General features: G+C 42.5%; 2 protein-coding genes across 5 annotated transcripts in view; one reads left to right on the top strand and one right to left on the bottom strand.

The window, feature by feature from the left end:
* Nucleotides 1-25,610, bottom strand: part of LOC112267181 (replication termination factor 2) — a 41,919-nt gene that overhangs the window by 13,295 nt on the left and 3,014 nt on the right. The window contains exon 5 of the mRNA XM_024445377.2: nt 24,279-24,357. Within this exon, the coding sequence (XP_024301145.1) occupies nt 24,279-24,357 (79 nt within the window). The remainder of the gene's footprint in view (nt 1-24,278; nt 24,358-25,610) is intronic.
* Nucleotides 4,387-25,610, top strand: part of LOC112267165 (beta-1,3-galactosyl-O-glycosyl-glycoprotein beta-1,6-N-acetylglucosaminyltransferase 7) — a 40,963-nt gene continuing 19,739 nt past the window's right edge. Inside the window, exons 1-5 of one of the 4 annotated variants that reach the window (XM_024445338.2) lie at nt 4,394-5,524; nt 6,952-7,953; nt 9,332-9,427; nt 19,564-19,790; nt 20,015-21,161. In XM_024445338.2, the coding sequence (XP_024301106.1) occupies nt 6,987-7,953; nt 9,332-9,427; nt 19,564-19,790; nt 20,015-20,125 (1,401 nt within the window). In that variant the 5' untranslated portion in view covers nt 4,394-5,524; nt 6,952-6,986 and the 3' untranslated portion in view covers nt 20,126-21,161. Of the gene's footprint in view, nt 5,525-6,072; nt 6,368-6,951; nt 7,954-9,331; nt 9,428-19,563; nt 19,791-20,014; nt 21,162-25,610 lie in introns of those variants that run through there. The other 3 variants (XM_024445348.2, XM_024445357.2, XM_024445366.2) reach the window with 3 other exon arrangements.

Below are 25,610 nucleotides of genomic sequence, written 5' to 3'. Positions count from 1 at the left end.
TCAAATAATTTTTCCAACAGTTTGCTAAGAGATGGCAGCAAGCTTATAGGTCTGCTTTTAGAACTAGTAAAAGCCGCTTTACCACTCTTAGGTAGCGGAATTACTTTGGCTTCCCTCCAGGCTTGAGGACAAAGACTTTCCTCTAGGCTCAGATTAAAAAGATGACAGATAGCAACTCCTATCGAGTCAGCTACCATCCTCAGTAGCTTTCCATCTGAGTTGTCAATGCCAGGAGGTTTGTCATTATTGACCGATAACAATTTTTCCACCTCTCCCACACTAACTTTACAAAATTCAAACTCGCACTGCTTTTCTTTCACTATTTGTTTTTTTATGCATTAATACAATTGCTCACTGTTCGTTGTGGGGATTTCCTGCCTAAATTTGCCAATGAAATAATCATTAAAGTAACTGGCAACATCAAATGGTTTTCTGATGAATAATCCATCTGACTCGATGAAAGATGGAGTTGAATTTGTCTTTCTGTCCATAATTTCATTTAAAGTACTCCAAAGTTTTTTTTCCATCATTCTTTATATCATTGATCTTGGCTTCATAATAAAGTTTATTTTTCTTTTTGCTGAGTTTAGTCACAATTTCTCAATTTGCAGTCAGATGTGCAGCCAGACTTACTAGCCACTCCTTTTGCCCCATTTCTTTCAACCATTCTTTTTCAAGTCCTCATCAATCCATGGAGCCTTAACAGTTCTAACAGTCAATTTCTTAACAGGTGCATGTTTATCAATAATTGGAAGAAGCATTTTCATAAATTCATCAAGTGCAGCGTCTGGATGCTCCTCATTAATCACATCAGACCAACAAATATTTTTAACATCATCCACATAAGAGTCTCAGCAAAATCTTTTGTATGATCTCATACACTATTTTCAGACCCAGCTGTTGGAACTTTGACTTTCCTGGATAAAGCCACTATATTGTGATCCAATGGGTACGGACATAGATTTAGAACAAAGTGTGATCGTAACACTTGGACAGTCTTGTTCCTGTATTGTTTGTAAACACCCTGGTAGGTTGATTAATAACCTGAACCAGATTACAGGCACTGATTACAGTAAGAAGCTTCCTCTTGAGTGGAGAGCTTGATTACAGTAAGAAGCTTCCTCTTGAGTGGAGAGCTTGTCAATATTCAGGTCCCCAAGAAAGTAGACCTCTCTGTTTATGTCATTGTGGCTGGGACCACACTATCAAGCATTTCACAAATTATTTAGATACTGACGGTTAGCACCTGGTGGCCTATAGCAATACCCCAAAAGAAAAGGCTTTAGATGTGCCAAGTGAACCTGCAACCACAACACTTCAATAACACTTGACATAAGATCTTCTATAAGCATTACAGGGGCAAAAAAATATTTAGTCAGCCACCAATTGTGCAAGTTCGCCCACTTAAAAGATGAGAGGCCTGTTATTTTCATCATAGGTACACTTCAACTATGACAGACAAAATGAGGGGGGGGCAATCCAGAAAATCACATTGTAGGATTTTTAAATAATTTATTTGCAAATTATGGTGGAAAAAAAATAGGTATTTGGTCACCTACAAACAAGCAAGATTTCTGGCTCTCACAGCCCTGTAACTTCTTTAAGAGGATCCTCTGTCCTCCACTCATTACCTGTATTAATGGCACCTGTTTGAACTTGTTATCAGTATAAAAGACACCTGTCCACAACCTCAAACAGTCACACTCCAAACTCCACTATGGCAAAGACCAAAGAGCTGTCAAAGGACACCAGAAAGAAAATTGTAGACCTGCACCAGGCTGGGAAGACTGAATTTGCAATAGGTAAGCAGATTGGTTTGAAGATAGGTACGGTAAGAAGCTTGGTAGGAAATGGAAGACATACAAGACCACTGATAATCTCCCTCGATCTGGGGCTCCACGCAAGAGCTCACCCCGTGGGGTCAAAATGATCACAAGAACGGTGAGCAAAAATCCCAGAACCACATGGGGGGACCTAGTGAATGACCTGCAGAGAGCTGGGACCAAAGTAACAAAGCCTACCATCAGTAACACACTACGCCACCAGGGACTCAAATCCTGCAGTGCCAGACGTGTCCCCCTGCTTAAGCCAGTACATGTCCAGGCCCGTCTGAAGTTTGCTAGAGAGCATTTGGATGATTCAGAAGAAGATTGGGAGAATGGCATATGGTCAGATGAAACCAAAATATAACTTTTTGGTAAAAACTCAACTCATTGTGTTTGGAGGACAAAGAATGCTGAGTTGCATCCAAAGAACACCATACCTACTGTGAAGCATGGGGGTGGAAACATCATGCTTTGGGGCTGTTTTTCTGCAAAGGGACCAGGACAACTGATCCGTGTAAAGGAAAGAATGAATGGGGCCATGTATCATGAGATTTTGAGTGAAAACCTCCTTCCATCAGCAAGGGCATTGAAGATGAAACGTGGCTGGGTCTTTCAGCATGACAATGATCCCAAACACACCGCCCGGCCAACGAAGGAGTGGCTTCGTAAGAAGCATTTCAAGGTCCTGGAGTGGCCTAGCTAGTCTCCAGATCTCAACCCCATAGAAAATCTTTGGAGGGAGTTGAAAGTCTGTGTTGCCCAGCAACAGCCCCAAAACATCACTGCTCTAGAGGAGATCTGCATGGAGGAATGGGCCAAAATACCAGTAACAGTGTGTGAAAACCTTGTGAAGACTTACAGAAAATGTTTGACCTCTGTTATATACCCTTTGTTGGCAATGACAAAGTATTGAGATAAACTTTTGTTATTGACCAAATACTTATTTTCCACCATAATTTACAAATAAATTCATAAAAAATCCTACAATGTGATTTTTTTCCTCATTTTGTCTGTCATAGTTGAAGTGTACCTATGATGAAAATTACAGGCCTCATCTTTTTAAGTGGCAGAACTTGCACAATTGGTGGCTGACTAAATACTTTTTTGCCCCACTGTATACATCACCTCCCCCAAAAGCATTTCTGTCTCTTCTATACATGTTGTATACTTGTATTGCTACTGATGTATCATCAAATGAATTATCTAAGTAAGTCTCAGAAATTGCTAATATATGAATGTTATCTGATGTTAGCAAGTTATTGATTTCATTAACCTTATTTCTAAAGGCTACATATATTAATATGGGCTATTTTCAGCCCTTTCCTGGGTAGCTTATCAGCGATAGACATAATACTGAAAAGAGCAGACAAAGCAAAAGAAAAATACATTCAGCAGTCCATTAATCAATTGGTGCGTGTGTGTGTTCGCGCGCGCGCTGCGGAGTTGAGGCTACAAACCATATGATTAGCTCGCTCATCCATTCCATGCTTCTGGGAGGGAGGGTGGACAATGAGCCTGTCATATCGGATGTACGCAATGTCCCCACGCGCTCTGGCAGCTTTCATGGCAGGGATCAGTTTTTTCCTCTTCTGGCGCACAGCTTCAGGATAGTCCTCGTAGAGGAAGATATACTTTCTTGGCTCTTTCCAGAACAGCAACCTTGTCCTTGAACTTCAGGAACTTGACCACTATTGGCCTGGGCCTAATCACCTGGGCCGGTGGTGGGTTTTCCAGTCATTTGTGCACGCTCCACCTCAATCTTCCTGTGGTCCATCTTCAATTTCTCAGAGATCATTTCCCTCACTTTATCCTCAGACTCTGTCCAGGTCTCATGTGGTGATTCCATCCACAACTATGTTGTTCCGCCTTGATTGTCCCTCGAGATAATCTGATTTATCGGTCATTGTTATCATGAATTCACACACAGAACTGGTCCTCTCTTAATGACTTACAGATTGCTGTCATCTTGCCATTCTCTTGTTTCAACTCATCGAGCTGACCCTGGGAAAACTGCAAACTGTTCTTCAGGTCCTGGAAATCTCTGGTCAGGTCGTCCATTCTTTTATTGATAAAATCCACGAGAATTTGGACAAAACACTTGAAGCTATTTTCTTGTAACAACTGCTTGTAAGGTCTCTTTTGTTCAATTAAAATATCCTTCACGTGTGATAGAGACACCACTGTCCTCAATGGTACTCCCGCCGGCTTTGGTCTTGTCATAGTAGCTAGCAATGTATGTTACGCTGTTACTCCTCTCAGTTCCAGACAGGGCAGGTCACAGGGAAGATTGAAAACAACAGCAGGGATCTAGACAGCCACAAACCCGGGACAATCCGCGGTCCCAGCCACAATGGCTAACCTCGTCGCGGGCTGCATTCAAGAAAACCTCGCTAGCTTGATATGCAGCCAGCTAGCAGCTAAGCTAGCTGCGATGCCAAATAGCTTCTCAGACCCATCCTTGGTCAGCAGGATCACTGGAAAGAGATAAGTAATCCCAGAAACTGATGCCAACTGCTTTCCAACTTTCCAATACACTTTCCAAACAAAAACCAAGCTCTTCCTCATTTAACAGAAAGTGATAAGAGGGGAGGCCATTATATCCATAATTTGGCAGGCTAAAAGCAAAATTGTGGAATAATGGAGGGACAAATGACTATTCTACTCAAATCAACAGCTTCTGTTGTGTTCTTTCCCCCTTCTTTAATAAAAACAGACCTGTGCATTACTAGTGAATGTTTATTTTCATTAATGAGTGACAAACGCTCACGTGCACACTCATGTTCATATACACACACTCATAACGTCACACTCGGCCACACAAAGACAAAAGCCCACCAGCAGGGGGGACCTATTGTGTCCTGGTGTCAGCTCAATGTGACCTCTGGCCATGTGGCCCTGTTAACACAACAAGAACTAATCTCAGTCGCTGACCAGGCAGCAAACAAAACACTGGCTGAGGCTGTCGCTGCCTCCGGCGGCACTCTACTCTACACAGCACTAAACCAGCCACAGCAGCAGAACCATCTGAGAACTCTCCCAGGAGAGAGGGAGCGAGAGAGGCAGAGAGAGAGAAGTCGAGGATAAGATCCATAATCCATGCTGCGACTGCTGCAAATCTGACATTGGAAGGAAGATTGGGGTTGCTTAGCTTTTGTGTTAAATCTAAAATTGGGAAAGGAGAATGAGAGAGAAATAGCGATACGGGGTGAGAGATGAAGAGAGAAAAAAAATTAAGCGAGGCAGTTGAAGATCATTTTAAAGGTGGTAGGAGACTGTCGGGAAAGGTTGCCAGTGCTTGTATATGGGTGTGTGTGTGCGCCAAATGAGAGAGAATCCGCCCTTACCAGGCAGGGCCGGCCCTCATCTCAGGTGGGATGCAGTGGGAGCGCCTCAGCCACAGACGTGAGAGCAAGAAATGACCCACGCAGGCACACACACACGCTCAAAACAGAGACGGATGTGGAGTACAACGACCTTGCGAGCCACCCGCCGCCCTGAGACAACCACAACAAAAGCAACGCACAGCAAAATGCAGCAGCATCAGCTCCACCAGCCCATCCCTTGACAACCCATGGCTCCAGCTCCCTGCGTGTGCCAGGCTGGACTCCCTGTTGGTTCCGGCTCGGCATTTTTTGTTAAGGCCCTTAATGTTTAACCTATTCTTCAGCAAAAGGACCCTGGGTTCAACTGCAATTAAGGTAACTGGATAGCCTTATCCTCTGTGTGCGTGTAACACTTGGGAGGTAATGGTAGATTGTATTTGCCCTGAATCAAAATGTTGCTGAGGGTAGTATGCAATGATGTGTGTGGTATTAAACAATCCCACAATGAGCTTTCAATTACAAATGCCTAAGAGTGATGGAATATCTGGTTAATTACTCAATCCATTAACAGGTGATAAAATAAAAGCATGGCTCCATGAGAACTAGCAGTGTTTAATCCAACTAATAAATGGCAACAGGTGGTTCACATTTTTTTTTTTTTAAATCTTGCACACTGGATGATACACTGCTATCCACACATAGTTTGCTTAGTTTCTAAATAAACAACGCCAGTTGACGGTTTCATTTCTCGTGAAAAAGTCTCCCATTAACTACAAACAATAAATCAATGGCAGTTTGCCATAAGCAAACAAGACGGCTCTCTCAGAATCAGTAAGCCAAGAATGAGATAAATCCCTGGGGGTTCTATTCAACTTTACCTGTCTGTTGACATAATTACTGCATAGACCAATCTTGTTGTTTTTTTCCTTGATGTCACAATGGCCTGTGTAGTTGATGTGGGAGACCCTTGGGATTTCATTACATATTCACATAACAAGCCCAATGTCCAAATCTCTTTAACAGGCTGCCACTGATTATCGGGTTCTAGCAAGTCTCCGGTGAATAAGTCTCTCTAGTGTGCTATCAGGCAACTGCAGAGGGTGTTATAAGAGCAACTGGATTCTTATTGATTCTCCACCAGTGGTAGTGCAGTGAATGAGCGAAGCAGTGTAGCTCACTTCTTACAAAATATAATCAATCTGTTAGCAGGAACAACAGGTAGACCTACTTTGATTTACAAGTGATTAAGAAAATGTATGATGTTAATTATGGCTGTGTGATCCTATTTAGATCCAGGGTATTGTGTATCTAGGAGCTAGAGCATTTCCATATTTCGAAACCTGTATACTGCAAAAATACAAACCTTGTTTGCATGGCTAGGTTCAAAATTCAAATGTGCATTTCTATTCTGATGTCTATGAGTCTGTCTCTTGCATTGCTTAATGATTCATTTCTTCAATTTCCTGAGCCATCTTCCTCAGTCCATCTAGCAGCATTATCTAAATATTTCCTCTCTACTCACTTGTATCATCTGTTGATCGGATTAATAAGCACTCCATAAAAAGCTACTCATCTTTGCTGTGTGCTGGGTTTTTAAACATCTCTAGAAAGAATCCCCGTATGAATTGCAATGAGGAAACTGATTATTCTTACGGTTGTAAAACATTGCTGATAATTGTGGTTATTTTTCAATAATCTTCCATAAAAAGTATGGAAGGGTATGAGTCTTTAAAATACTTTTAATGTCTCAAGTCTGGCTTTGTCATTTTACAGTACAGCCTAACCCTGGTCTTTCGCTGCAGGTAATTGTGTGGTATCCGTCCAGTGCTGGACTATTATGCTCCAGCTGGAAGGCGCAAAGCGCAGTTTCCTGTTCTGCCTGGGAATATGCATGCTCATCTGCTCAGTCATCTACCTGAGGGCCATGGCTGGCACAGATCCCCAGGGTCAGAGTGGGCCCCTGGGCTGCAGGCCATTCTCTAAGTACTGCCAAGCTTTCCTCCCCAGCACCAAGGGCTCAACAGCATGGCAACGCCATGACTGCCAGGTGGAGAGCCATCTTCTGAGTATGGGAAATCGAGGTGGGGACCAGGACTGCTCCCATCTGGTGAGGGAGCTTCACTTCATCACCAGCCCGCTGAGCCGGGAAGAGGAAGACTACCCTCTGGCCTTCATCCTCACTGTCCACAAGGAGCTGGAGCTATTGTTGCGCCTGCTTCGGGCAATCTACATGCCGCAGAATGTCTACTGTATCCACGTGGACGCCAAGGCTCCGCGGGAGTACAGGGAAGCCGTGGAGAGCCTTGTGGGCTGCTTTCCCAATGTGTTCCTGGCCAGCCACAGCGAGATGGTGACCTATGCCGGCTTCTCACGGCTGCAGGCCGACATCAACTGCATGAGGGACCTGGCGGCATCGCCTGTGCCCTGGAGGAAGGTGCTCAACTTGTGCGGCCAGGACTTCCCTGTAAAGAGCAACCTGGAGCTGGTGCGCTACATGCAGAGCAAGGAGTGGAGGGACAGAAACATGACCCCGGGCATCAAGCAGCCTGCGGCTATGAGGCACCGGACTCAGCTGCAGTACAGGGAAGTCAGGGGCTCCCACGTGGCCCCCAAGCACGGAGGCCCAAAGAAAGGTGCTCCGCCCCACAGGCTTCAGATGTACTTTGGTACAGCCTACTACGCACTAACCAGGACCTTTGTGGAGTTTGTACTGAGGAGTCACGTGTCCAGAGACCTGCTAGAGTGGTCCAAGGACACATTCAGCCCAGATGAGCACTACTGGGTGACGCTCAATCACATTAAAGGTAAAGTACAAGTTTACAAACAGCACATAAAAAGCAACTTGTAATCTCTGTAACACAAGTGGTTCTGAGCTTATATCAATGTTAAATCCGCGAGGAAAACATAAGACATCTACAATCTTTCCATGAGTGCATAGCTATGCCACGCACAACCTTTCCAATTTGAAATGTATCCAAAAGCAAAAACCTAGGAGCGGAAAGGCTATGCTTAGTCGATAAATCCTGGCGGCCTAGTAACAGTTCGTGAAAGGCTGATTTACAGTACATTTATTTGGGGTGTTCAAAGATTACTTCTAGCCTTGAAACTTAAAAGGAAGGGGGTTCAACATGCCCACATTGTTTGAAGTAAAGTAAACCAGCGTAGCTCAATGACATGTATTTTATGAAGCCCTTTTTACATCAGCAGTTGTCAAAGTGCTTTACAGATAACTAGCCTAAAACCCCAAAGAGAAAGAAATGCAGAAGCACAGTGGCTAGGAAAAACAAGTCAAATATTCCACCCCTTTGTTATAGCAAGCCTAAATACATTCAGGAGTACAAATTTGCTTAACACCACAATACATTGCATGGACTTACTGTTTGCAATAATAGTATATAATAGGACTTTTGAATGACTACCTCATCTCTGTACCCCACACATACAGATAATTGTAAGGTCCCACAGTCGAGCAATTCATTTCAAAACACAGATTACACAACCCCCCGCTTGTAATCGTTAAGGACTATGGGTTATTCATGATTAAAAAATAAACAGAACGGAGCTAAGCACAGGCAAAATCCTACAGGAAAACCTGGTTCAGTCTGCTTTCCACCAGACACTAGGAGATGAATTCACCTTTCATCAGGACAATAAGCTAACACACAAGGTCAAATCTACACTGGCGTTGCTTACCAGAGTGGCCGAGTAACATTTTTTGATTTAAATCGACTTGAAAAATCAATGTCTGGACCTGAAAATGGCTTCGCAATGATCAACAAGCAATTTGACGAAATTGAATTTTGAAAAGAATAATGGGCAACAGTTGTACAGTCCAGGTGTGGAAAGCTCTTAGAGACTTACCCAGAAAGACTCTCAGCTGTAATCGCTGCCAAAAGGTGCTTCTACAAAGTATTGACATATGTAAATGAGATATTTCTGTTTCATTTCAAATAAATTAACAAAAAAATTCAAAATACATGTTTTCACTTTGTCATTCTGGGATAGTGTATATAGACGGGTGAGAGAAAAAAAGTAATCCATTTTGAATTCAGTGTGTAACAACAGAATGTGGAATAAGTCAAGGGGTATGAAAACTTTGAAGGCACTGCAAGTGACACATGAGAAGCTATAATGAAAAGTGAGAATGAAATTATCTGTTTTGAATCGATTATCTGCTCCTAGAAGCGCCAGGAAGTCATGTAGGAGGCGGCTGGGGTGGCGAGATCCGGACAATCAAATGGAGGGACCAAGAGGGGACAGTACACAATGGATGCAAAGGTACAACAACTCCCTATCAAAGTCAGTTTCTACTCTTGACCTCACTTGTCTAGGGCATGTTTTGCTCCTTGATTCCAGATTAGTCTTCTGATTAGGAAGCAAACTGTTCACACAAATCAAAATCGTATGTCACATTTGCCGAATACAACAGGTGCTTACTGAAATGCTCTTAACCAAAACAATGGTTAAGAAAATATTTACTAAATAAACTAAAGTTTAATAAAGCAACAATAAAATAACAGAGGCTATATGCAGGGGGTACCGGTACCGAGTCAAGGTGCAGGGGTACAGGTTAGTCGAAGTAACGGAGGTAATATCTACACGAGAAGACAAGTACATTAGCGTGTTTAGTTTGAGAAACAGACACTTCACAAGTCCCCAACTGGCAGCTTCATTAAATAGTACCTGCAAAACACCAGTCTCAACGTCAACAGTGAAGAGGCGACTCAGCAATGCTGGCCGTCTAGGCAGAGTTAAAGAAAATGCCATATCTCAGACTGTCCAATAAAAAGAAAAAAGATACTGGACAGAGGAACTCTTAACACTCGAATGTACTTGTCATCTTGCTCAGTTGTGCACCAGGGCCTCCCACTCTTTCTATTCTGGTTATAGCCAGTCTGCACTGTTCTGTGAAGGGAGTAGTACACAATGTTGTACGAGATCTTCAGTTTCTTGGCAATTTCTCGCATGGAATAGCCTTCATTTCTAGACTGACGAGTTTCAGAAAGGTCTTTGTTTCTGGCCATTTTGAGCCTGTAATCGAACCCACAAAGGCCAACGCTCCAGTCTAAAGAATTCCAGAAAATGATGTCATGGCTTTAGAAGCTTCTGATAGGCTAATTGACATCATTTGAGTCAAATGGAGGTGTACCTGTGGATGTATTTCAAGGCCTACCTTCAAACTCAGTGCCTCTTTGCTTGACATGATGGGAAAATCTAAAGAATTCAGCCAAGACCTCAGAAAACAATTGTAGACCACAAGTCTGGTTCATCCTTGGGAGCAATTTCCAAACACCTGAAAGTACCACGTTCATCTGTACGAACAATAGTACGCAAGTATAAACACCATGGGACCACGCAGAAATCATACCGCTCAGGAAGGAGACGCGTTCTGTCTCTTAGAAATGAACGTCTTAGAAATGAACGTCCTTTCTATAGCCACAGTGCAAAAAATAACCTAAAAGCAAATCAATCCCAGTTTTTGCAACTGCACATGGGGACAAAGATTATACTTTTTGGAGAAATGTCCTCTGGTCTGATGAAACAAAAATATAACTATTTGGCCATAATGACCATTTTTATGTATGGAAGAAAAAAGGGGGAGGCTTGCAAGCCAAAGAACACCATCCAAACCATGAAGCACAGTGGTGGCAGCATCATGTTGTGGGGGTACTTTGCTGCAGGAGGGACTGGTGCACTTCACAAAATAGATGGCATCACGAGGAGAGAAAATTATGTGGATATATTGAAGCAACATCTCAAGACATCAGTCAGGAAGTTAAAGCTTGGTCGCAAATGGGTCTACCAAATGAACAATGACCCCAAGCATACTTCCAAAGTTGTGGCAAAATGGCTTAAGGACAACAAAGTCAAGGTATTGACCTCAATCCCATAGAACATTTGTGGGCAGAACTGAAAAAACCATGTGCGAGCAAGGAGGTCTACAAACCTGACTCATTTACACCAGCTCTGTCAGGAGGAATGGGCCTAAATTCACCTAACTTATTGTGGGAAGCTTGTGGAAGGCTACCAGAAACATTTGACCCAAGTAAAACAAAATAAAAGGCAATGCTACCAAATATTAATTGAGTGTATGTAAACTTCTGACCCACTGGGAATGTGATGAAAGAAATAAAAGCTGAAATAAATTATTCTTCTCTCATTCTGACATTTCATTCTTAAAATAAAGTGGTGATACTAACTGACCTAAGACAGATCATTTTTACTAGGATTAAATGTCAGGAATTGTGGAAAAACCTAATTTAAATTGTACTTGGCTAAGGTGTATGTAAAATTGACTTTGGCTGTGTATGTATGTATATATACACTGCTCAAAAAAATAAAGGGTACACTAAAATAACACATCCTAGATCTGAATGAATTAAATATTCCCTTTAAATACTTTTTTCTTTACATAGTTGAATGTGCTGACAACAAAATCACACAAATTATCAATGGAAATCAAATTTATCAACCCATGGAGGTCTGGATTTGGAGTCACACTCAAAATTAAAGTGGAAAACCACACTACAGGCTGATCCAACTTTGATGTAATGTCCTTAAAACAAGTCAAAATTAGGCTCAGTAATGTATGTGGCCTCCACGTGCCTGTATGACCTCCCTACAACGCCTGGGCATGCTCCCGATGAGATGACGGATGGTCTCCTGAGGAATCTCCTCCCAGACCTGGACTAAAGCATCCGCCAACTCCTGGACAGTCTGTGGTGCAACGTGGCGTTGGTGGATGGAGCGAGACATGATGTCCCAGATGTGCTCAATTGGATTCAGGTCTGGGGAACGGACGGGCCAGCCCATAGCATTAATGCCTTCCTCTTGCAGGAACTGCTGACACGCTCCAGCCACATGAGGTCTAACATTGTCTTGCATTAGGAGGAACCCAGGGCCAACCACACCAGCATATGGTCTCACAAGGGGTCTGAGGATCTCATCTCGGTACCTAATGGCAGTTAAGCTACCTCTGGCGAGCACATGGAGGGCTGTGCGGCCCCCCAAAGAAATGCCACCCCACCCATGACTGACCCACCGCCAAACCGGTCATGCTGGAAGATGTTGCAGGCAGCAGAACGTTCTCCACGGCGTCTCCAGACTCTGTCACGTCTGTCACATCTGCTCAGTGTGAACCTGCTTTCATCTGTGAAGAGCACAGGGCGCCAGTGGCAAATTTGCCAATATTGGTGTTCTCTGACAAATGCCAAACGTCCTGCACGGTGTTGGGCTGTAAGCACAACCGCCACCTGTGGACGTCGGGCCCTCATACCACCTTCTTGCCATTGGCTACGGAGTGTGATCACAGTCCTCCGGAACAGCTGGTGCTCTCATGCATGCTACAGTGTTGCTTGCCTTGAAGCAAGCATAAAAGGCATTTAACTTGTCTGGTAGGCTCGCATCACTGGGCAGCTCATGGCTGGGCTTCCCTCTAATCCGTAACAGTTTGCAAACCGAGGAGTGTCCGAGCCTTGACGCTTTACCTGTTTGATGGTTCATCTGAGGGCATAGCAGGATTTCTTACAAGCGTCAGGATTAGTGTCCCGCTTCTTGTAAGTGGCAGCTCTAGCCTTTAGCTTGGTTGCGATGTTGCCTGTGATCCATGGCTTCTGGTTGGGATATGATACGTACAGTCACTGTGGGGATGACGTAATTGATGCACTTATTGATGAAGCTGGTGATTTATATGGTATACTCCTCAATGCCAGCGGATGAATCCCCTAACATAGTCCAGTCTGTGCTAGCAAAACAGTCCTGTAGCTTAGCATCCGCATCATCTGACCACTTCCGTATTAAGCGAGTCACTCGTACTTCCTGCTTTAGTTTTTGCTTGTGTTGAATTCTTACTCTGATATATAGAACCTAAGACACTATGAAAGCTTAGGCCAAGTTTATTCACCCCAAAAGGATCGAACACCTGAACAGACAAAAACAAAATTTCCAATAGTGGTAATAGAAATACCCCAATTTAGGTGGGCTCCTCCTTCTCGCTAAACATGGCATATATACTGCTAGGCAGGAAATTAAGTGATACGGAAAATAAACTGTTCCTTCTCCCTTAATGTGACCCGACCTCGATCCCCTTCATCACTAATCCACGGCTTTCTCCCCTTATCAGTGCTACCACGTGATCGTTTTCCCTGCACTCAGCACATTCCAAGCTTAATTGCACCCACCATATACATTCTTCCCACGGATAACCATTAACTTCTGGTGTAGACCCTCTAGACCAGTGGTTCCAAAAAATTTTATAGTCCCATACCCCTTCAAAGCATTCAACCTCCAACTGCGTACCCCCTTAGTACCAGGGTCAATGCACTTTCAAATGTTTTTTTGCCATCATTGTAAGCCTGCCACACACACTATACGATACATTTATTAAACATAACAATGAGTGTGAGTTTGTCAAAACCCGGCTCGAGGGAAGTGACAAACAGCTCTTATAGGACCAGGGCACAAAATATTATAATAATAATCAATCATTTTACAGCTTACATATAAAACCTTATTTGTTCATCAAAAATTGTAAATAACTGAGAAGGGTGCGCTTGAAAGGATGCACGTAACTCTACAATGTTGGGTTGTATTGGAGAGTCTGTCTTAAATAATTTTCCGCACAGTCTGTGCCTGTATTTAGTTTTCATGCTAGTGATGGCCGAGAATCCACTCTCACATAGGTACGTGGTTGCAAAGGGCATCAGTGTCTTAACAGCGCGATTTGCCAAGGCAGGATACGCTGAGCGCAGCCCAATCCAGAAATCTGGCAGTGTCTTCTGATTAAATATTCACAGAACCGCAAGTTGCAATTTCGATGATGCTCTCTTGTTCAGATATCGGAAAGGGGACTGGAGGCAGGGCATGAAAGGGATAACGAATCCAGTTGTTTATGTCGTCCGTTTCGGGAAAGTACCTGCATAATTGCACACCCAACTCATTCAGGTGTTTCTCTAGATCACATTTGACATTGTCTGTAAGCTTGAGTTAATTTGCACAAAAAAAAAAAAAATCATACAATGAAAGACTTGTGTGCTGTCCTTAATCATTGCCTCAATTTTGTCCCTCACATTTTTTATTTTACCTTTATTTAACTAGGCAAGTCAGTTAAGAACAAATTCTTATTTTCAATGACGGCCTAGGAACAGTGGGTTAACTGCCTGTTCAGGGGCAGAACGACAGATTTGTACCTTATCAGCTCGGGGATTTGAACTTGCAACCTTGCGGTTACTAGCTACCCTGCCGCCCCACATTGACTATAGTTGCGGAGAGTCCATGTATTCCTAGATTCAGATCATTCAGGCGAGATAAAACATCACCCAGATAGGCCAGCCGTGTGAGAAACTCGTCATCATGCAAGCGGTCAGAAGTGAAAATTATGGTCAGTAAAGAAAACTTTAAGCTAGTCTCTCAATTCAAAAGAAATGTGTCAATACTTTGCCCCTTGATAATAAGCGTTCTTCTGTATGTTGCAAAAGTGTCCGTTGCCCATATCCTTGCATAGTGCAGGGGCCTTGCTTTAACAAAGTTACCCATTTTCACTGTAGTGTCCAAAACATCTTTCAAGCTGTCAGCCATTCCCTTGGCAGCAAGAGCCTCTCGGTGGATACTGCAGTGTACCTAAGCTTGGAAATGAGACCCTTAAACCCAGACTTGGACCATATACCCACTCCACTGAACAGCAGGCTAGTGATTGCTTTGCAACCCTTGCAGTTAGCCACTGATTCCTTCCAAACCACTCAATGTTGAATTTGCGATTTCCAACTTGTTGTGTAATGTTTATGTCCAATGGCCGATGAGCACTAATAGGTTTAATCTATCATTTCTCTTCATATGAAAAGGATTTGCCAGTAGTTTGTCGACGTGATTCATGATGATGACTGCTTGTTAGCTATGATTTTGAAAGTATTATGTTGACATGATCAGTCCAATCAGTGTGCCCCACCTGCCCTGAATGGCGGGTCACCACTGGTCTTGTACTGGACTCAGTGTCAGTCAGATACATTTGTACTCAGTCTTGGACAGTGAGGACTCGTAATTTCCTCCCGAGATCAGCGGGGAAAACTCAGATTTATCATCTTCCATTCAGTCAGCGCATAAAACCGCTTCACCAGGCGAAATATATACACTCCTTTCTTGAAGCAATATCTTAAGAGCCTTATCTATTATGGACATGTTTGCACATTGGCAAACCTATCGGGCTTGAAAGGCCCACCCAATCAGATTGATGTGGTTTAAGCATTGATGTGGATTTAGATGTGCAGAAGATTAATGTGCAAGTAGAGATACTGGGGTGCAAAGGAGAGAAAAAAATAACATGGGGATGAGCTAGTTGGGTGGGCTATTTACAGATGGGATATGTACAGGTGCACTAACTTTAAGCATCAGCTATCTGAGCAGCTGTACACAGCCCATCTGTAAATAGCACATCCAACTACCCATCTCATCCCCATATTGTTTTTATTTACTTTTTTGCACACCAGTATTTCTACTTGCACATCTATCCCTCGTGTTAATTGCCAAATTGTAATTACTTCGCTACTATGGCCTATTTATTGCCTTACCTCCTTACGCCATTTGCACACACTGTATATAGACTTGTTCTATTGTGTTATTGACAACTTTTGTTTATTCTATGTGTAACTCAGTGTTGTTGTTTGTGTCGCATTGCTTTGCATTATCTTGGCCAGGTCACAGTTGTAAATGAGAACTTGTCCTCAACTGGCCTACCTGGTTAAATAAAGGTGAAATAAAAATAAATAAAAACAGGTGCAATGATAGGTAAGCTGTTCTGACAACTGATGTTTAAAGTTAGTGAAGGAGATATAAGTCTCCAGCTTCAGTGATTTTTGCAATTCATTCCAGTCATTGGCAGCAGAAGAAAAGGCGCCCAAAGGAGGAGTTGGCTTTGGGGGTGACCAGTGAAATATACCTGCTGGAGTGCTTGCTACGGGTGGGTGCTGCTATGGTGACAAGTGAGCTGCTTTAAGGTGGGGCTTTACCTAGCAAATACTTATAGATGACCTGGAGCCAGAGGGTTTGGCGACAAATATGAAGCGAGGGCCAGCTAAGGAGAGCGTACAGGTCGCAGTGGTGGGTAGTATATGGGGCTTTGTTGACAAAAATGGATGGCACTGTGACAGAGGGTGTTTGGCAGCATGAGTGAAGGATGCCTTGTTGCAAGATAGGAAGCCAATTCTAGATTTAATTTTGGATTGGAGATGCTTAATGTGAGTCTGGAAGGAGAGTTTACAGTCTAACCAGACACCTAGGTATTGCCCACATATTCTAAGTCAGAAGCGTCCAGCGTAGGATAAGTGTACGGCTAAAGGCAATAAGAACTGGTCATCTAGTGCGTTGGGGACAGAGAATTAAAAAGGGGCAGATTTATGTGCGTGGTAGAATAGGTTCAAGGCATAAATGTACAGAGAAGGGTATGGTAGGGTGCGAGTACAGTGGAGGTAAACCTAGGCGTTGAGTGATGAGAGGTTTCGTCTCTGGAGGCACCAGTTAAGCCAGGTGAGGTTTCCGCATGTGTGTGAAAAGGGAAAAAAGAGCTATCCAAGGCATTGTTAAAGAATAAGCAGTCCATAAACTTACATAAAAAGCCAGTAGGACCAAATCCTAAGAATACAAAAACACAACCAATAAACATTTCCTAATCAAAATTGACAACTATTACTTCCCATTGCAAAAAAAAACATTTCACCTTTAGCACAAAGTTACCAGTGCCTTAGAATACGTAATTCCCCCACATTCTAAGAATATATGAAAACTACCATATCTTACGTGGTCTTTTGTTAGAAAATGTTTTAAAAAGTGGCATTCATCCTGGTGTTATAAATTAAATCAAAACCTCCATGCTTCACGGCGAGAGCCACATATGTAGAGATCATCCGTTCACCTACTCTGCGTCTCAAAGACATGGCGGTTGGAACAAAAGATCTCAAATTTGGACTCATCAGACCAAAAGGACAGATTTCCACCTGTCTAATGTTAATTGCTCATGTTTGTTGGCCCAAGCAAGTCTCTTCTTCTTGGTGTCCTTTAGTGGTTTCTTTGCAGGAATTCAAACATAAAGGCCTGATTCACGCAGTCTCCTCTGAATGGTTGATGTTCAGACGTGTGTTACTTGAACTCTGTGAAGCATTTATTTGGGCTACAATCTGAGGAGCAGTTAATTGCAGATTTCTGAGGCTGGTAACGCTAATGAACTTATCCTCTGCAGCAGAGGTAACTCTGGGTCTTCCTTTCCTGTGGCAGTCCTCATGAGAGCCAGTTTCATCAAAGCGCTTGATGGGTTTTGCAACTGAACCCGAAGAAACTTTCACAGTTCTTAATTTTCCGGATTGCTTGACCTTCATGACTTAAAGTAATGACGGAATGTGGTTTCTCTTTGCTTATTTGAGCTGTTCTTGCCATAATATGGACTTGGTCTTTTACCAAATAGGGCTCTCTTCTGTATACCACCCCTACCTTGTCACAACCCAACTGACTGGCTCAATGCATTAAGAAGGAAATTCCACAAATTAACTTTTAACAAGGCACACCTGTCAAGTGAAATGCATTCCAGGTGACTACCTCATTAAGCTGGTTGAGAGAATGCCAAGAGTGTGCGAAGCTGTCAAGGCAAATGGTGGCTACTTTGAAGAACCTCAAATATATTTTGATTTGCTTAACACTTTTTTGGTTACTACATGATTCCATGTGTCATTTCATAGTTGATGTCTTCACTATTATTAAACAATGTAGAAAATAGTTTTAAAAAATAAAGAAAAACCCTGGATTTAGTTGGTGTCCAAACTTTTGACTAGTACTGTTCATAAGTTATTTTCCCAAGAGATGGCTAACAAAAGCCAGCGCTCTGCAATAAATAAAAACAGTTCCACTCAGATGATTTGAAATTTAACTTCTAGTTGAAAGGGAGACGCTATCAAATTAGCAGCAACATCCTCTTTGATAAGACCTGCTGCAGCAGCTGCAAACTAGCCGACAACAAAAGCTAGCGAGACCGTGGGGAAAATACTGCTTGCTATTGTGCACTGACCTGTTGGCCTTCAAGGCAGAAGTTTCCATACATTTTTGTAAAAATGGTCCCACCCATTAAGTCAAAATGTTATTGGTTGATTCCACTCCAAAATGTTACCCTTATACAGTTGAATGGCAGATGTCTTTATCTAGCTTCTGCAGGCCTAGCCAATGGCTGACTTACCTATATTTAATCTCCCCAGAGACCAGCAAAGAAAAATCCTGGTTGTATATTTTTATTTTCATTATTAACCCTTTCCAACAAAAACAGAAGAGATTAAAATCAGAACATTATTGAAAATAATATTATAATCATTTTATAAATCCTTAGCACTTCTCTGAAGGTGTAAAGGCCCATTGTTCCCCACTGTGTTGGGATTAGTAATAATTTGTAGAGTGGCTCTATTTTCCCTCAGTTAGCATTTTTTCACTATTCTGAATGTCTAAAGAATCCATATGTTGTTCTGAAATATGAACACAGAAATACTCAACATTTTGAACTCTTAATATGGTGGTGATATGACAAAATTACAATCATGGTCTTGAATTGGGCTCACATTGTTCTGTCCTCGGTTTTGATTCAATCCCAGACCTCTTCCTTCCTGTCTCAGTCTTGACTCGATTTTCTCCGGTCTTGGTCTTGAATTGGTCTCGCTGTAGTTGGTGTGGTCTACAGCTTATCATGAGGTACTCTACCTCAGGCGAGCAAAACCTTGAGACTTCCTTAATACAAAATTTCACACCAGCTGTTATTGACAAATAAACAGACCACCACTCGTCTTACCGGAGGTAGCTGTTCGGTCTTGCCGATGCACGGAAAACCCAGCCAACTATATTATCCATGTCATCATTCAGCCACGACTCGGTGAAACAAGATATTACAGTTTAAATGTCCCTTTAGCAGGATAGTCTCAAAAATGGAGCTCATCCAGTTTATTCTCCAGTGACTGCACGTTGGCCAATAGGACGAATGGGAGAGGCGGGTTACCCAGTCGCTGACTAATTCTCACAAGGCACCCAGATCTGCGGCCTCTGTATCTCCGTCTCCTCTTCATGCGAATGACGGAGATTTGGACCTGGTCCGGGAGCAGCAGTAAATCCTTTGCGTCAGACGGATTACAGAAAAAAAGTATTTGTCCAGTTCGGTGTGAGTAATCACGGTTCTGATATCCAGAATCTCGTCGGTCATAAGAGAAGGTAGCAGAAACATTATGTACCAAAAAAAGTTAGTGCGGAAAAAAATCGAATAATATTGTGCAATTGGTTAGGAGCCCGTAAAACGGCAGCCATCCCTTCCGGTGCCATTGTTTGAGCAACAGCAGTTGATAGACTTTGATACTGAGCTGAATCTCATCTTTATGTCCTTTCTGCTGCACGTCTTTCCGCAGGCCGCTATGTTAGGGACATCTGCATCTATGGTCTGGAGGATTTGCAATGGATCATCGACAGAAACAGCATGTTTGCCAACAAGTTTGAGAGCAAGGCCTTCCCAGAAGCGTTGGACTGCCTGGAGCAGTGGCACAGAGACAAGGTCCTGCAGCAAGCCATGGTTCCCATCCAGTCATGGTGGCAACTTGCCACGCAAGGCAATGCCACCTCTCTTTTCAATGCCACGGTAGGACTTTGACGAGGTTGTGGGGTTCTTCCTGACCAAAATGGATGTAGTTCTCCCAATAGTTGTTGGTTATTGTATCACTTCAGAGGGCTGTACTAAAGTGTGCTGCTAGAGCCTTGATGCACTTCTGTTGGTTCGTTTAGCTCAAATCTCGAGAAAGTCACTGCTTGGACACGCAATTAAAAGCTAAGCAACAATTATCTAACATTCTTCTCTATTCGTAGGAAACTGTTTGCGAGGGGAGCAGGGAAGACTTGTTATTGACATATCTCAGTTGTCCGGAAACACTTTGTGGTAAATTTAGGCTCTGTATCACTAAGAGGCACAGTGTCTGATGCAACCATAATCACTAAAGAATTCACTAGTCTCCCCCCACGTCAAACAAGGACCTTTACTGACCTGTGGTGCACTTTGACAACAGAACCACATGGGCCACTGTACCAAAGACATTTGTCAACCTTTACAGAAAAAAAAAACAGACAGCTCTGTGGACATGGTTGCTTAGATGTGTTGTAACAACTGGCCACTGTACCTAAGAAACTCGGCAAAACTTTACAAGGGAGAGCAATACAGAGCTCTCTGGACATGGCTCCTTAGATGTGGGAACTTGAATATTGCCAGTTCAACAACAACAAAAACTCACTCACACACTCGATTACATGTTAAGAATAATCCATTTAAAAGTAAACTATTATATTGTGTGATTGCCTATTGCAAATAAAAAGTGGCACTCATTTTATGACAGCTTTACATATGTTTGTCTGTGATTGTTATGTTGTAAATGTGAACATTAAGTTAATGCCTCCACTTCAGATAACTGATGTTTTTTCTTGTACTGTACCCAATGATTTATGAAAACTTGCTTGACGGGTCAATGTCCTCATTGTGGTTTCACAGTCTTGTTTAATATATTATGTACACACTATTAGAATAGTTATGAAATACACCTTGTTATATTTGGTAACATATGCTTGTTTTCCTTATACTCCAATCTCAAAAAATGTAAAACACTGACAAAAGCTCTGACGAAGGCCTTGAGGCTGATATGTAAAGCTTAACAAAGAGCAGTAAACAGGTGTGTTTGTTAAAAGGTATAAATGTTGCGTGTGCTAATCATGACCCGTTAACATTGTTTCCTATTTGTTTTGCAACTACTAAAAATATGTTAATAATTATTTAAAGTTACATTAAAAAAAATGTCCCACTGTTCTTTGATAATTTAAACTACTGCTAAATGCTACCCTCTGAGCTTAGTACTGGCACAACTGTACAACTGTACAACTGTACAGTACAACTGTATAATAAGCCAAATAGGCCTAAACATTTGCACTGACATTAAATATTGTTACATTGTGTATGTTGTCAATTTAAGAGAACAGGGTACAATAAATGTGAACTGCCACTTTGACATCAAACCATAATTCAATTGATTTCAAGAAATGTAACATATTAAGGGCTTGAAAGTGGAAATCATACAGCATGCACTTTTTTTTAACCCAGAACATGTTTGTTCACTGTAAAGGAAGTTTAGCTATTCACTGAAATTCCCAAATGCTTTGAATACATTAAACATTTGTTCTAAATTCACTTGATCTTAACTTAGCTTGATCTTCGCTTTGCTTCCTGACTTTGTGCAAATTGTATCAACAGCCCTTTTGCAAACAAATCGTACAATCACATGCAGTGCAAATGGACAAGGCACTTTAATCTGTTCCCCCTTGAGAATTAGCAAGGAAAATTCCCACAAGTGGACAACCACAACAATGCTGCTCTCACGCTCTGATGGAGTCGGAAAGGTGACCTGTTGTGCTGCTCGCTCTCCCGATTCCACAGTAGTCCTGAAAATTCGACCTTGGGTAACAGTGACTAGGGTCTGGTTTCAATAATGGACTCTTTTGGCATAGAGGAACTACATCACTACTTTATCTGTTTGAATAAAAATCAAAATAGTAGTTAGCAAGATGGAGATCAGAGACAGTGATGTTGCTCCTCTATGCCTCCCAAAAATAAGAGTATCATTGAAATCAGACTCTAGTCAATGTGTGGCCTAGGGTCAGGTTTTCACAACTAATACCACAGCACCACATGGTTTCCAATCATCTGGCAGCTTCGTCATTTAGTCTGGCTCAGGTTACGGTCAGCTGGCAGGAGGAATCATGGGATTGGGAATAACGACAGGCACAGGGCTGGGGGGGGGGTTATCTGGTTTCCATGACACCGAGGAGGGCTTTTACTGTCGTAAAGTTACAGCACAATGATTTTTTGGAGGCGATCTGCTGTTTCTCAGTAGGATTTCCTGTGCATTGTGTGTCCTACTTTACCTATCACATTCTTACCTTAAATAGAACATGTAATCAATACAAATGTTAGAACACAGTGCAGCAGGCATGGTGAATGGGGCACCATGGTACTTTTCTATGTAAAAGATGGCAGATACAGTAGCTCCAACATTTTATTTGCTTTCCTTTGCTAAACCACACATACGGTATAATTTCGAAATTTCAAACCAGGGAAATTCGTATCTCCATATCAAGGCAAACAATTGACGCCATAAGAACAGAAATGGACCTGTGGCCAACTCCATGGAACTCAAAGTAACCAAACAAGTCAAAAACAGCAGACTGGAAGGTTAATCATTCACATGTGAGCACAAACAGCTAACTGGTTCACAGTTGTACCTGTCTAACAACTGTGCAGGGACACGCCGTCCTAAAGGTTGATTAATCTACAGTAGAAGACACAAACAGCACCACCCTCCATTTGAAAACTCTCTACTGTCAAAATACAGATGACTGACTATAACAGCAGGTTTTGTGTAACAAAGGAAAATGTATGGACAGGGTAGTAACTGATTCAATAATAAGAGGGTAGAGGTTTGCATACAGAACATTCCAATATCTTATTTTAGTACACACTGAAGGCTTGGACTGAAACACCTGTGAAAAAGCTTTTTTCCCCTGCTGCTGCTGCTAGTGGGGGAAAAAAATGAAGATATTGGAGTCTATCTACTTTGTGAGAGCCTACCCTCTTATTAGTTTTACCAACCAAAAAAAGTTAACCATGGTGGTACCTTGTTTTGTTACTAATTTGACAAATGTAGCACAGAGCTTGTTGAATAGATGTGGTGTATGTTTTACAGTGCATTCGGAAAGTATTCAGGCCTCTTCCCCTTTTGTTACATTATAGCCTTATTCTAAAATGAACTAAATTATTGCAAATGTACATAAGAAAAAACATATTTACAAAAGTATTCAGATCCTTTGCTATGAGACTCGAAATTGCACTCAGGTGATTCCTGATTCCATTGATCATCCTTGAGATGTTTCTACAACTTAATTGGAGTCCACCTGTGGTAAATTCAATTGATTGGACATGATTTGGAAAAGGCACACATCTGTCAATATAAGGTCCCACATTTGACAGTGCATGTCAGAGCAAAAACCAACCCAATAAGTAGTAGGAATTGTCTGTAGAGCGACCGGCCAAACTGAGCAATCGGGGGAGAAGGGCCTTGGTCAGGGAAGTGACCAAGAACCCGATGGTGACTGACAGAGATCCTCTGTGGAGATGGGGGAACCATCCAGAAGGACAACCATCTCTGCAGCACTCCACCAATCAGGCCTTTATGGTAAAGTGGTCAGACGGAAGCCACTCCTCAGTAAAAGGCACGTGACAACATGCTTGAAGTTTGCCAAAAGACTCTCAGATCATGAGAAACAAGATTCTCTGGTCTGACAAAACCAAGATTGAACTCTTTGGCCTGAATGCCAAGAGTCACTTCTGGGGGAAACCTGGCATCATCCCTACAGAGAAGCATGGTGGTGGCAGCATCATGCTGTGGGAATGTTCTTCAGAGGCAGGAGCTGGGAGACGAGTCATGATCGAGGGAAAGATGAACGGAGCAAAGTACAGAGAAACCCTTGATGAAAACCTGCTGCAGAGTGCTCAGGATCGCAAACTGGGGGCGATTGTTCACCTTCCAACAGGACAATGACCCTAAGCACACAGCAAAGCCAACACAGGAGAGGCTTCAGGACAAGTCTCAATGTCATTGAGTGGCCCAGCCAGAGCCCGGATTTGAACCTGATCAAACATCTCTGGAGAGACCTGGAAATAACTGTGCAGTGACGCTCTCCATTAAACCTGACAGAGCTTGAGAGGATCTGCCAAGAAGAATGGCAGAAACTCCCCAAATATAGGTGTGCCAAGCTTGTAGCATCATACCCAAGAAGACGAGGCTGTAATTGCTGTAAAAAGTTAGTTCAACAAAGTACCGAGTAAAGGGTCTGAATACTTATGTAAATGTGATAGTTTTTTAAATTTGCAAAACATTTTTAAAAACCTGTTTTTGCTTTGTCATTATGGTGTAAATCGAAGGGAAAAAACTATTGAATCAATTTTAGAATAAAGGCTGAAACAAAACAAAATATGGAAAAAGTCAAGGGGTTTGAATACTTTCCGAATGCACTGTTCTACCTTGTGTCCTACCTTGTGGCAGATCTCAGTCTTGACTTCTTTCAGGGCCCGGTCTGAAAACACACAGCCACAGGTCTGCAGGAAACAGAACCTGAGAGAAACAAGATCGCATAAGGTTTAGGGTTAAGGTTGTGATGCAACACATCTATTGTAAGGGAAAATATAGTGCTACCATCAGTACATGAAAAAAACTCTGCCATGGGAATTATCACCCTCTTACCAAAACTTTTGTATTTAGCAATGGTGATATTTTAGCAAATTGGGATTGGACAGGGGATCATTATCAAGCCAAGCTGCCACTGTGGTTCATAGGCAGCCCAATTCCGATATTTTGCCCAATTTTTGGCAAAAGAGCTGATCTGATTGGTCAAGAGACCAATTAATGAAAAAAAGTTCAGAATTGCCTGTTTAAATGCAGCCATAGTGGTATTGTAGTCAAATGGGATCTGGTGCCAGAAACTCCCTACTCCTTCAAATTAGTGGATTTGGCCATTTCATCCACACCCGTTGCTGACAGCTGTATAAAACTGAGCACACAGCCATGCAATCTCCATAGACAAATATTGACAGTAGATGCCTAAGCTCACTACGCACAATGCCAAGCTTTGGCTGGAGCGGTGTAAAGTTTGCCACCATTGGACTCTGGGGCAGTGGAAATGCATTCTCTGGAGTGATGAATCACGCTTCACCATCTGGCAGTCCGACCAACTAATCTGGGTTTGGTGGATGCCAGGTGAACGCTACCTGCCCCAATGCATAGTGCCAACTGTAAAATTTGGTGGAAGAGGAATAATGGCCTGGGGCTGTTTTTCATGGTTTGGGTTAGGCCCCTTGGTTCCAGTGAAGGGAAATCTTTACACTTCAGCATACAATGCCATTCTCAACAATTCTGTGCTTCCTACTTTGTGGCAACAGTTTGGAAGAGGCCCTTTCCTGTTTCAACATGACAATGCCCCCATGCACATAGAGAGGTCCATACAGAAATGTTCTTCAAGATCGGTGTGGAAAAACCTGACTGGCCTGCACAGAGCCCTGACCTCAACCCCATCGAACACCTTTGGGATGAATTGGGACGCCGACTGCGAGCCAGGCCTAATCACCCAACATCAGTGTCTGACCTCACTAATGGTCTTGTGGCTGAATGGAAGTAAGTCCCCACAGAAATTCTCAGAAGAGTGGAGGCTGTTATAGCAGCAAAGGTGGGATTAACTCCATTTGAATGCCCATGATTAAAAAATGTAAATGTTCAACGAGCAGGTGTCCACATGCATTACATGGCATAAAATGTAACTACCCCTACTACTTCAGTATCCCTGCACTCTGTAAACATGGTATTGGCACTGA

Source organism: Oncorhynchus tshawytscha, linkage group LG02, assembly GCF_018296145.1.
Source record: "Oncorhynchus tshawytscha isolate Ot180627B linkage group LG02, Otsh_v2.0, whole genome shotgun sequence".
Taxonomy (NCBI): domain Eukaryota; kingdom Metazoa; phylum Chordata; class Actinopteri; order Salmoniformes; family Salmonidae; genus Oncorhynchus; species Oncorhynchus tshawytscha.
The sequence above is the reverse complement of the archived record's forward strand: the minus strand, read 5'-3'. Positions and strand labels throughout refer to the sequence as shown.